Genomic DNA, 12,854 nt, shown 5'->3' with positions numbered 1-12,854 from the left:
GAGATGTTTCTCCTGTGAAAATCAAGAAAGTATGTATTATTGTAATGTATTATCATATTGGCTAAACCTAACATGCAAAATCAATTTAAAGTGAAACATAGATCATATAGGCGACCGTATAACACCTTAAGAAACTAAAAGCCACACTAAAAAACTGAACTGAGCTGTGGCAAGTTGTACTTACACAAACGTACCACCAGAGGGCGAAGTTGGTGTTCTTTTCTGCAGAGGAAAGATCTCATTCTGGTCTTGTATGATTCATCATCGTCCTGCTGTCACCCCAAAGTATACACTGTTGATTGTGTTTAGTTGAATCTTCTTTTCTTTGTTGTGTCTCTGTGTTAGATATAAACAGTCTTTTCCTCTGTGTGGGAACTTTTTGGACTGAAGAAACAACAGCAATCATGACGTAAAAAAGCTCCAAAACTTTACCGTAGAAAAAATCATGAAATGGTTATAATTATGCTTGTTTGTTTATTCATATGAATGCGTGTGTTTTTCAAATACAAAAAACAGGATGTAGCTAAATACAAGCACTGCAATATATTAATCTCAGGTTGGCTTTTGTTTCCATTGAAACTAATAACAAAGACGACACATTCATAGATGGCAGAAGCACAGACATGTACTGATGCACTTCTGGATTTTTCCATTGGACATTTTTATAGCCTTAACAAAACATGCACTAATCAATGTTACTTCCTTTACATGTACCAGGTGCTACTATCACTTCTTTCAGCATATAAGGTGAGTTTGTTATCAGTGTAACACACAGACTTTAGTCCTCTGGCGCTTGGGCCATGCTGTATTAGTGACTCTATCTATAGGCCTCCAGGCTACTGTCTCAACACGTCCACAGCTCTGTGAATGTCTGCTTTGCTCACATTCCAGTGTCAGGGGAAAAAAAGGCAAATTTGTCTGTTAAATGCCAGTGTAACCTTACATAGAGCAGGGCGGGACTCATTCCACAAACACTAATATATAGTGTCAACTGCAGCTCTATAATAAAAACATAACTTCAGCTATTATTATCTGATGAGCAATGTGTTACAGCTGTACTCATGCTAATCGTTTTGCCCTTTTTTAATACAACAACGGAAGACTTGTGATGACAGGGTATTAAAAGTAAAATACTGACTACCTATCTAGAAATAATTTATTATATTTGAATAGAGATTTAGTTTAATCTGGTCAAAATGCCCTATCATACAAACCTAATGCTATTTCCCACAGTAACCCAAGTGGTCTTAACCCTTGTGTTGTCTTAAGGGCCAAAATTGACTCGCCATTATGTTGAACAGCAGAAAAAAACAACCTAAATTATCTATTTTCAAGATAAAAGTTTTTTTTTTTTTTTTTAAATCTTACTCACTGTTGTTTACACACCTTGTGTTTGGGGCAATTATTTAAAAAATTGGAGAAGATGAGTATTTTGTAGCCAATTTTTCTTTTTGTACCCATATACAGTATAAGACGATATAACTTAAACGTCAAAGAAGTTAAAGTTTCTTATGTTTCACTTCAGTTTTTCTGAACTGTTAAGGTGGAAAACTCTGATATTCACAAAGTTATTAATGCATGAGAGGATGATTCTTTATGAAAAATAATATTTGGGGTTTGTAGTTCAATGAAACTGCTTCATTTTAGAGATTTAATAACAGGGGGCCTTTTTTACCCTTAGGACAGAATGTTAAGACTGCACAAGGGTTAACGCAAGTAACAAATTCACTGTCCACTCCGCTCTAAGGTGCTGCTTCATACAAACAGCCTAAAACTTCTATTACTAACTTCTATAATATTTTTTAGGTAATTTGTCCATCAAGACATCCATGAAACAAGACGAGGTCAAACTTACTATATAGCTGACCACGTTTGGTCAACGGAAGTTGTCAAAAAAAGGGGGGGTTTTAAAAGTGTTTTAAAAGCTAACTGTTGTAGAGTAAAAAGTATAATATTTGCCTATAAATGTAGTGAAGTAGAAGTATAAAGTTAAATGGAAATACTCAAGTAAATTACAAGTACCTCAAATTGTACTTAAGTACAGTATTTGAGTAAATGTACTGAGTTTCCGCTACTGAATATACATCAAAAAATAATTTTACCTGCTTCTTATACAACATAAATACACAATACACACTTGAGTTCTGATAACATAACAGCCCTTTAAGTTGTTACTCAGTTGTAGGCACAACGATTTTCATAACCAGCTACAGAGGTCTGAGTTATATCAGATTACCTCCAACAGCTGAAATCAGGGAGGAGGAGGGAGTGTGTGTGTGTGTGTGTGTGTGTGTGTGTGTGGCGGGCTGTGGAGCTTCAAAACAGCTGAAGGGACACTGCTGCCCAGAACCGACAATCACACAACAGACTCACACAGTGAAAAACACAGGCCCACGTGCTGTCCAGCTCCTCATTACCACCAGGCATAGGATCAAATACTGCCTACAAGAAGGAAAAGTAAGGTCAAACTCATACTGGACAGATTAGTATAAAACATTTACCTAAGTGCTGTACTTTTAAATTTGAGGTACTTAACTTGAACATTTTATACTTCTCTCCAAATGTAACTTTTACTCCACTGCATATATTTATCAGCAGCTGTTACAGTACTAAACACTTGACTCACTAAGATTTAAAATTTTCATATTATATCATCAATATATATATGCTAACTGCCCTCTAGTGGATGATCAATGCAATGCAATAGAATTTTAGGCCCAAATTCAAGATCACTTGCCCACTCCTCATATTTTGAGATCGGCATTTTCTGCACCATGATTAAAAAAAAACCAAATACATAAATTGACAAAATACAATAGATCCTCATTTGTATATTGCTGCAAATATGTACAAAATACACACAAATAATATATTTTAAATTAAATTTAAAAATGATATAAATAATTAAAACACAAAGCTAAATTATCAAAACTCAAATTAAAAAGTTAATTTTAAAAAGAGTTGAGTATATTTTGCTGCAGGGTTTTGTTTTTTTTAGTGTGTAATTGCCAAAAAAAACAGTCATCAATGATGCACATGAGCTCTACTGTTCCGTTTCCAACCAATAAGACTTCCAAACATCAAGCATTCGCAAGGGATGGAGATGCTTTCCATGCTCTGCTACTGACGAGTTGCTTGCCAAAGCTGGACAAGTAGATAATATTTCTGTGCTGAAGATTCCTGATGGGTTAAGGACGCTCTGCTGGTCTGATCAGTAACAGGTGAGATATTGTAATAAGCACAACACTGTGCTGTGTGGAAGCATACTGGAGCTTTCTACAGTACCACGTCCAGAAAGGAAAAATAAAATAGCTGCATTTTCAAATTTTTGCAGTCTTCAGACGCAAATGATGCTGATTCAAGTAACATCACAGCATTGCATGCCTCAAGCAGCCAACAGTGTATCAGCAGAGTCACAGAGAGAAGTTATAATGGGGCAGGGAGCAGCCTCTTCTATCTGCTGTAATTAATCAATTATGTGAGGCTGGACTGTTAGAAGTGTATACACTGTAAAAAAAGATAAACAATAGCCAGTCAATAAAATTGAGGCAACAGATTGCATGCAATAGTATTAATTAAATCTAACTACATTACAAGTTGAGTTAATAACAACTTAACAGGAAGTACCTGTCAATTAAAAACGGACTAATTCTATTGTGTTGGATTCATTCAAAATTCTCTTTATTTAGAATTATATACACATAAAGATTATATTTAATGTGATCAAAATAAGTAGATTCTATCTCAAACATTTTTATATTAAAGTTACTTAAACAACTGCCTCAAAATCAAGGACGCCTTTATATTTAATACATTTTATCAAATATATAAAGTAAAATGAAATGACTATAGAATAATTCATTACAGTGTACTAATAAACATAGACTTGTCCAGGTTAACAGTGCTTAAGACTCAGTGCTCACAATACACGGTATAAAGTATATATACTAATGTACTATAATACACAATAAATAAACTGCTACTACTATTATAATATGTAAGGTATGGGATGAAATACTATAGACATTTGGTTACAAATAACTGTCTTTCTAACTGGCTGTACACATTGAGAGCAGCCTGTGACTTAAACAAATGTTAAATATTTGGAGACCAGAGCTGGTTCTCCTTCGACTTTTATTGCAAAGCCTCAAGTAAGCTCAGCAGTCTGCCATGCACTGGCCACCTGAACTATCTTTAGCCCCTGCTGGCAAGTGAATGGAAGTGCCTGACTTATCTTCACTGCTGTCATCGAGGCAGCCAGTATTTTTAGGGGACAGCAGCAGCTGCAAAAGCATTTAACGGTATTCCACGAACAATGACACTTGGGGTGTCTAAGGCCTGAACGACAGAGAGATTGGGGGACCACTCTGAAGTTGTTAAACGGGAAGCTGGTGTGGATACTGAGGTTTCTTTTTCTCCTGTGGGACTAAAGTCTGTAAAAAAAAATGTACTGGAGTAAAACTTTGGACCTTTGAGGAGAGCATGTGTCTGAATCTCAAGTCAACTTGGGACATTACTCAGCCTTCAGGAGACGTGTGGCATTGCTTCTTACCTCGAAGAGAGATTGCAAGTGCGGAATGTATGCTGACGGTCGTTCCCGGCGACTGAAGCGAGGTAGGTCATGTGAGGGGTACAGAGCACAGCTTCACAAGGGGCAGAGGTCATTCCAATTAAATCAGACACGTAAACACAGGGGTTAATCTCCTCTCTTTAAACCTCCAGAGGGAATATTGAAGACACTTTCAACACAACGTCCGCACTGTGTTAATAAAACATCTTGCAATGTAAAAAAAACTGTTTTTATGCAACTTGAAAAATTCAACTGCGTTTCACTTTTATCAGAAAATACATTCCAGTGCTATAGACAATAGATTTTCATCAACATTCAGTTATATTTTAAGTTTAGAAAAGGAAATTAAGGAATTAGATTGTTACATTTAACTTTCTCTTTTACATCAATATTTAAATTGAATTCAATGTTCAGGGTTAGCTGGAAAAGGTTTTGTCATTTTTAGTCCATGTTTGCTTTACATAAAGATTAACAATACTTTGAAGGGTGTATGACAGTTTTGTTTATTTTCCCAGTATATGACTGTGTTGTATTTTTGTGTGTGTGTCTGATATGTGTCAATAATAATAATATATATTATATATGATAATATATTTATTTCTACGCTTAAAATAAATCCTATGGAATATTATGATGGACAACTAGGTGGCTTTAGCAACACTATCCTGAGATTACCTTCTTTGAGACTTGAAACTTTGTTTTGTGCATCCAAGAGGACTAAGTTGCAACACTCAGTGGGAGCTGATCCAGAACACATAAACTCAGTTTACTGATTAATACATTCGTTTCAGTTTCAGCTTCCTGAGAAAGAAATTAAGGCAAAGAGTGACATTACACAAACCACCAAGAGGGAGTTTCATTTAAGTGAGAGAGGGAAAATACAAACTGTAGTATAAACAACATTTCTACGATTGCCTAACTGATATATATTTATGAATACGAGGACAGACGGAGCTGCCAGCAAAGCATGTGATGGCAGCTCTGTTAAGGAAGTCTTGCTTTGAACGTCGCTGTTAAAATTCTTTTCATTTTAACAGTGGCATATGCTCAGCATGTTTTAACTGCAAGGCTCTCTTTGGGTAGGCAGACTGTGATTTCGACCTGTGTTTGTGTGAGCACGCGGGTTTCAGAAGCCTCTTTGTGATACCTGACACACACTCCCTCACAGGTCTTTATTTAGGGCGTACTATATTAAGCACTTTCCCATTGAAATACAGCACCAGCTGTACTGGCTATGTGTTGTGGCTGCTGTTGCAACGGGACGAGGCTGTCCCCCCCTCTCACTGCTAGCCTGTGTTTTTCTCTCATGCAGACAGATCTAATTCAATTAGCCCTAATAATCATACCATCCGTTTGCACTGAAACACATGCACATGAAGGAGGCAGCGGCGGCTGGACTGTCTGAATGGTGGAAGTTTTACTTTCCATTCCAAAGTATCATGGTTTATGTTCTTATGACAGAAAGCCAAAAGTAGAACTTTATTACACATATAGGTGCATGTCAATAAATTAGAATATCTTAGAAAAGTTTATTTATGTCAGTAATTCAATTCAAAAAGTGGAAATAGCATTATATAGATCTATTGCACACAGAATGAAACATTTAATGTCTTAATTTATTTACTTTCTTCTAATTATAATGATTATGGCTTACATTTAATGAAGACCTGAAATTCAGTGTTACAAAAGACCAATTTTAAAAAGTACGTTTAATATGGAAATGTTGGTCTCTGAAAAGTATTTCCATCTATATGCACTAATATCTAATATATATATATATACATATACATACATATATACACACACACATATATAAATATATATATATATATATATATATATATATATACACACACACACACCCATACATAAATAATGCAATAATGCAAGGTTGGCTACATTAAAATCTTTTAGCCATTTTTAGGTTCCCAATGATCTTAATATCACAATAATATTTGATATTAAAGTAATCCATTTGTTTTTTTTGTTTTTTTAGAAATTTGCAGTACCAAAGTTGGACCGTCTTTCCCCAGTGAATAACTGCCACTTATTACTCTCCTGGACTGCTAAAGGTGAAGTGAGGCTGCCAACAAGCATAAAATGGATGTGTTTGGTGGTGCACCACGTTTCTTGGCCTATCCAAGACCTGTGGTGGTACAAAGTGGAACTGATGCAGTCCTTAAGTGTCAAATTGGTGGCGATCCGAGGCCTGCTGTCATCTGGGAGCGAAACAATGAAAAGATTGACCCACAGGGACGATACAGGGTCTTTGAGGATGGAAATGTTTACAATCTCATAATTTCAGCGGTGACCACAGAGGATAGTGGCCAGTACATATGCAAAGCAAAGAACAGCATTGGGGAAACGTACGCAGCGGCCACACTGAAGGTGGAAGGCGAAGCACAAGAGATGGAGTTACGAGAGGAAAATAAGCCACGGTTCCTCATTAAGCCCCTGTCTACTCGTGCTGGTCGTGGGGAGGATGCAGTCTTCTCTTGTAAGCTCTGGGGAAACCCACGACCAGAGGTTGTCTGGGAAAAGGATGGCAGGAAACTGAACGAAATATTTGAAAGCACACATTTCAGTGTGGGCTTCCAGGACGGTGGTTGGTTCCAGCTCAAGATCTTTAAGACTCGTGCTCCGGATGGCGGTGTATATACATGCAAAGCAAGGAATGAGTTTGGGGAAGCATTGGCAGGAGCTGTGTTGCTGGTTGATGCAGGCCCAGGGCATGAGGAAGAAGGGAATCGTAATGGCTACACAAATGGCCACTGGAAGGCCCACCAGGGTAAACAGAGGAGTGGGAGGCAAGTGTTGAACCGGCTCAGAGACGACACCATGACCAAGTCAACTAAAGTGAAAATGTTTGCAGTGACAGAGGGCAAACATGCCAAATTCCGCTGCTTTGTAACTGGAAAACCCAAACCAGAAATCATTTGGAGGAAAGATGGCAGGCTGATACTGTCTGGAAGGCGGTATTTGTTATACGAGGACAGAGAAGGATACTTCACACTTAAAGTTCTGTACTGTAAGCAGAAAGATAATGGAGTTTATGTTTGTGCTGCGTCAAATACTGCCGGGCAAACCCTCAGTGCCGTACACCTCTCCGTAAAGGGTAAGTCAAGACCATTTTCAAAGGCTTCAGGGTTTGTAACATGTGAAGAAATGTAGGTAAAGGGTAAAGGCAGACAGCAGTTGTAGCCTGCAATGCTTTTTGCAGCTAGTAAAGGAGTGAGCGAGGGTGTGGTGTGTTCTTGGATCAGATTTCTATCCATGTGATGCTAGGATGATGTCAGTGAGATATCTCCAAAGAAGTACTCTGAGATCATTTATTGGGGTAGGGCCAGTTAGGGAGGGCAAAATTAAACTTTAAAAAGGTTTTATGGCACTGACAGTTTGTTCCACACTTGATATTCTGTCAGGGAAGTGAAATAATAGGCTTGGCTATACAGAAATCTTACAAACATGAAAACATTAAGGAGGGTATTAAATTGATGATTGGGTGAATAAATAATACGGTAATAATGCATGTTCTGTTCCAAATTTTCCTATCTTCCAAAAGCTAAATTTGACAATAAAAATATATATCTGAGTGGTACAAAAAAAAAAAAGTTCACTATTCTAGATAGAATATCATATCAGAAATGACCACCAGTACACACTTTAGAACACTAATGCCTACTCAAGGAACTTATTGACGTTAATGGCTTTGTATCATCAGTCAGCTGAATTCATAAAAGGACAGGTCAGACGGCCAGTGAGCTGCAAAAATAATCAGTAATAAAATGATTTGACACCAGCTGCATTAAAAGCAATTCAATCCCAGTCCACTGGAGGATTAATGAAATGTAATAATGATGATCTGAAATTTAACCTGAGAGATATCTAAACAGTCAAAGTTCATCAGCTTGAGGTGGATTCCAGCAGCAGTATGTCTGCAAAGTCACTTAGCTTGTGAAAGGTCCATGGGGGCGTCCATGTGATCGAAGTCTTTTGGAAGGGGATCATGTTTCTCACATGGCCCAGTCCAAACTCATGGCACCAACAGACAGTATTGTACTGAGTCAGTCAGGGACAAAGACAGTAACACGGAGGTGGGATAAGTGGTGGCTACAGTGGGTAGATTTAAAAAAAGATAGGGAATGTACTTCATTAGGCGTCTGGTTTAATTGGACTTAAAACACTAATAAGATAAGGAAATGAAGAGCTTTGCACACATACTACTAAATACGGTGCACATTCTTTTGTTTACAACTGTCTGGTACTGTCTGATGGTGTCAATTACAAACAGTTTATTTCCTATCTAACACCCCCATGTGTTAATGACCTTTCCATTCCTCAGCTAAATGAGCCACTTGTCTCATGATTTTGCTCATCTTGTTTGCTTAACTGGAATTTACTGCCAAATATATTTCAATTTACACGGTTTACTAGAACGAAAGACACATGATGTTCTGTGTGAGGTTTTTTTGCAGGGTCAGCTTGCCTGAAGAAGTAATATTGCTCAAGTAATACTTTTTAAGTAAAAAGTAATACTTTATCCTTAATTCATTTTGAATGGAGTTAATATTGGTTTAATTGATCTGATGTGCTTCTTCCTCTGTGGGGCCAGAGCCGCCTGTGCGGTTCAAGCAGCCTCTCATTGATCTAGAAGTGTGGGAGCGAGATTTGGCTGTTCTGGAGTGTGAAGTTCCAGAGGACTCTGTTCCCATCACATGGTATCTGGAGGATAGACGACTGCAGCCGGGGGCCAAATATGGAATGGAGGAGTGGGGAACAAAACGGCGACTAACTATCCGTGACATCGGAGTTGATGATGATGGGATTTACCTCTGCGAGATGCCCGATGGGGGCAGAAGCATTGCAGAGGTAGCTGTAAAAGGTAAATCAGGATGAAATACTCAAATAGCTGTGTAAACATTGCCATATTTTTAGTTCGAGAGTAATTGATATCTTATGGAAAAAGTACAGATACAGATACTACAGGGCCCTTTTAAAAAAAAAGAGGTTAAGGTTCAGAAGAGATGGGAAAAATAAAGCAAAAGTTGATCTGAGTTTAAAGACAAAGTCTGACTGCAAATATTTGCAGTGAACATAAAGTCTGATGTCTCAATTTTTGTCAGGTAATTTGACTTTGGGAAAGCATTCATTGTGTGGTGTTACTTTTTTCAACCTGTCCCAATTGGGAAAAGCTAGTAGTCCATTATGAGAAATAATGAGTCACTCCAAGATATACTACAGCATCAGTCATTCAAGAAAAGTCCAATATGTGTATGTTCAAATGGGAAAGAAAAGAGGAAGTGGACGGAGTGGAGGAGTGGTTGGACATGTCCACAAAACGTTGGACTTACACATGGGAGACCAGTGTTGACTTTGTGTTTCCTACAGACAATCAAGTATTTATTGAAAACCCTGACCACTATTGTTCCTTCACCCTAACCAAATAGTTATTTAACCATGACGATGAAGGTCCCCTAACCATAACAATATAGCAATTAACCAAACATTTGTTTGTTGTTCTGACAGATAATTACAAATGACATATTGTTTCTTTCCCTGTCCCAATAATGTGCTCAGAAGTCACTCATTTTCAAAAGTGTTTCCTTGCAGGGACAATTTTGCGGAAGCTTCCAAGAAAAGTGGATGTATTGGAAGGCGAAAACGCTGCCTTTTGTGTTGAAGTGGAAAAAGAAGAAATGGACATACACTGGTACAAAGATGCTGTAGAGCTGCGTGAAACGCATCAGACCATCCTTAAGTCCTTTGGTCGAACTCATATTCTTGTTTTTGTCAACACAATGCCCCAAGACTCTGGCCTTGTGACTTTCCTTGTTGGCAGATCCAAGACGTCCTCTCAGCTAAGAGTGAAAGGTAGCGTCCCTCAGCTACTGATTGTAGCATGCCAAATAAAATATTTAAACAGATTAGTTAATTCTGGAATTGATCAACACGTATCAGTTGTTCAAATCTAAAGAGGCATTGATGTACAATGTGTTTCTCCTGTTTCAGCGGCCAGACATTGTCCTCCCAGTTGTCCAGTGGGTGTGCAGATCAACACAGAGCGTGCTAATGCAGCTCTTCTCTCATGGGTTCCTGCACAGGACACACGAAAGAACCCTCCATCTGGATATGTTCTCGAGCGACAGGAAGTGGGCACTGGCTCACAGGAATGGCTACAATGCCTGACCACTGACTCCGCAACCTCTGTGGAGATCCTTGGTGACAGCGTACCATGTGAGGCTGATTATCGATTTCGCATCTGCAGTGTAAACAAATATGGAAAGAGCAACAATGTTGAGTTCCCCAGAGCTGTTCATTTAGGTAAGTCAAGTGATACTGCAACAACTGTGCTAAATCATTTAGGACAGGTTTTTCTCCTTGATTGATGAAATCGCAACATGACTTAGGATATTGTTTGCTCAGTCATGTATTCTCTTTTCCAGTTCCAGTTGCCAGAATACAAGCTCCCTTACAGGATGCCTTGGTGCCCGAGGGACAAGATGCCCTCTTCTCTATTGAGCTGTCTGCTTCAGTCATTGGTACATGGTTCTTGAATGGTACTCAGCTTCAGGAAGATGAACGCTACTCCATGCGTCGATCACGCACACACCAGTCTCTTCGCATTCGAGGAGTACGTGATACAGACAATGGGGCGGAGATAACATTTATTGCCTATGGCATCCGGGATTCTGCAGCACTGTACATTCAAGGTATGTGTGGGTCACTTTCATAATCTGTCTGAGTTATGTGTAGTGTGTTTTTTTTTATATTGTCTGGCACACTAACATACTATATCCTTCAGTTCATTATCCCACAAGACAAGACTCAATTATGTAAAACGTTCTCATTTATTTCTTAAATTTGCAGCTCCTCTTGTCAAGTTCTCACCAATGTCAGAAATGGATCGCAACAAATTTGTTGAAATGGGGAACCCCATTGTGCTCTACTGTGAGCTGTCAGACCCTGCAGCTCCAGTGCACTGGTACAAGAATGGGGTAGAATTACAAACAATGGAGGGCCTGCATATCCAATCAGAAGGCACCATGAGAAGAATTGTCATCCAATCAGCAGAGTTCTCACATTCGGGGGTGTATTGCTGTGATGCCATTGATGACGTCATCAGGTTCAATGTGGAAGTGGAGGGTAAGTGGAGTGAATTTCTTACAATGCTGGTATCCTTCACTAACCATCTTTATTGTAATGTTTTACCTGTTTCGTTTAGTCTTCTCTTAAAGTCTGACTGACATTTAATATTTTAAGATTTACAACTTAACAATCCCTTAAAATATCTAAATATCCATAGCCCCACCTGTGAGGTTTTCAGCAATTCCAGATGCCGAGAGGAACAAAAGCATCGAAATCGGCTTCCCCATTGTTTTATGCTGTGAGCTCTCAGATCCTTCTGCCCAGGTGCACTGGTTGAAAGATGGATCAAAGCTCCATTCTCAAACTGGAGTAGATATTCTATCTGATGGCTTGGAGAGAAAACTGGTTGTCCATTCAGCAGAATATTTCCACTCTGGGTTATACTGCTGCAAGACAAAGGGTGACGCCATCACGTTCAGTGTGGACATCAAAGGTGATTTGTTTTACCTTAAGCGATGTACAACATTAACAAGCTCCTCCTCAGCAAAGCAACTAACTTTGATGACACTTTTCTATGTTGTCTGTTGCCTTTCTTCTTGCCCCTCATAAGTGCAGCTAAGCTGTCATCTTTTCTTTGATTGCATTACAGCATGTTAGCAATTTAGTTGTCAGGAAATAGATGAATAATCTTAGGGGCTGGCATGAGGTTGATTTAAGGTTGACTTAAGATTTAAACATATCTATAGCTCCACCTGTGAAGTTCTCAGCAATTCCTGAAGACATGAGGACCAAGTCGATCGAAGCAGGCTGCCCAATTGTACTCCAGTGTGTGGTGTCGGATCCTGAGGCCCACGTTTGCTGGTACAAGGATGAAATGCAGCTCATTTCAAACTCTGGATTAGAAATCCACTCAGAGGGCAACACAAGGACATTAGTGGTTCAGTCTGCAGAGCTGTGCCACTCTGGTGTGTACAGATGCAGCACACAAGATGATACCATGGAGTTTCAAGTGGAGATCAAAGGTGACTTTACACTTTTTATCTTGTGCGTTAATATTGTAACACAACCTCCTCTTTCTAGATGCCACTAATAATTCCCGCTTGTACTATATGTGGTTTGAAAGACTGTTCCATGCACATAACCTCATAGAACTGTTGATGCACCAGGCAATTATTAGTTATAATCATTTGTTTTGTGA

At 38.7% G+C, this 12,854-nt stretch overlaps 1 protein-coding gene across 1 annotated transcript in view; it reads left to right on the top strand.

Moving 5' to 3' along the window:
- Positions 1-6,622: 6,622 nt before the first annotated feature.
- obsl1b (obscurin like cytoskeletal adaptor 1b) overlaps positions 6,623-12,854 on the top strand; it is a 38,802-nt gene continuing 32,570 nt past the window's right edge. Inside the window, exons 1-7 of the mRNA XM_059342948.1 lie at positions 6,623-7,685; positions 9,183-9,452; positions 10,181-10,441; positions 10,580-10,891; positions 11,014-11,280; positions 11,438-11,713; positions 12,403-12,678. Coding sequence (XP_059198931.1) covers positions 6,671-7,685; positions 9,183-9,452; positions 10,181-10,441; positions 10,580-10,891; positions 11,014-11,280; positions 11,438-11,713; positions 12,403-12,678 — 2,677 coding nt within the window. The 5' untranslated portion in view covers positions 6,623-6,670. The remainder of the gene's footprint in view (positions 7,686-9,182; positions 9,453-10,180; positions 10,442-10,579; positions 10,892-11,013; positions 11,281-11,437; positions 11,714-12,402; positions 12,679-12,854) is intronic.

Source organism: Centropristis striata, chromosome 10 (genome assembly GCF_030273125.1).
Source record: "Centropristis striata isolate RG_2023a ecotype Rhode Island chromosome 10, C.striata_1.0, whole genome shotgun sequence".
Lineage (NCBI taxonomy): Eukaryota > Metazoa > Chordata > Actinopteri > Perciformes > Serranidae > Centropristis > Centropristis striata.
Note: the sequence above shows the minus strand (reverse complement) of the source record. Positions and strands in the feature narration are given on the sequence as shown.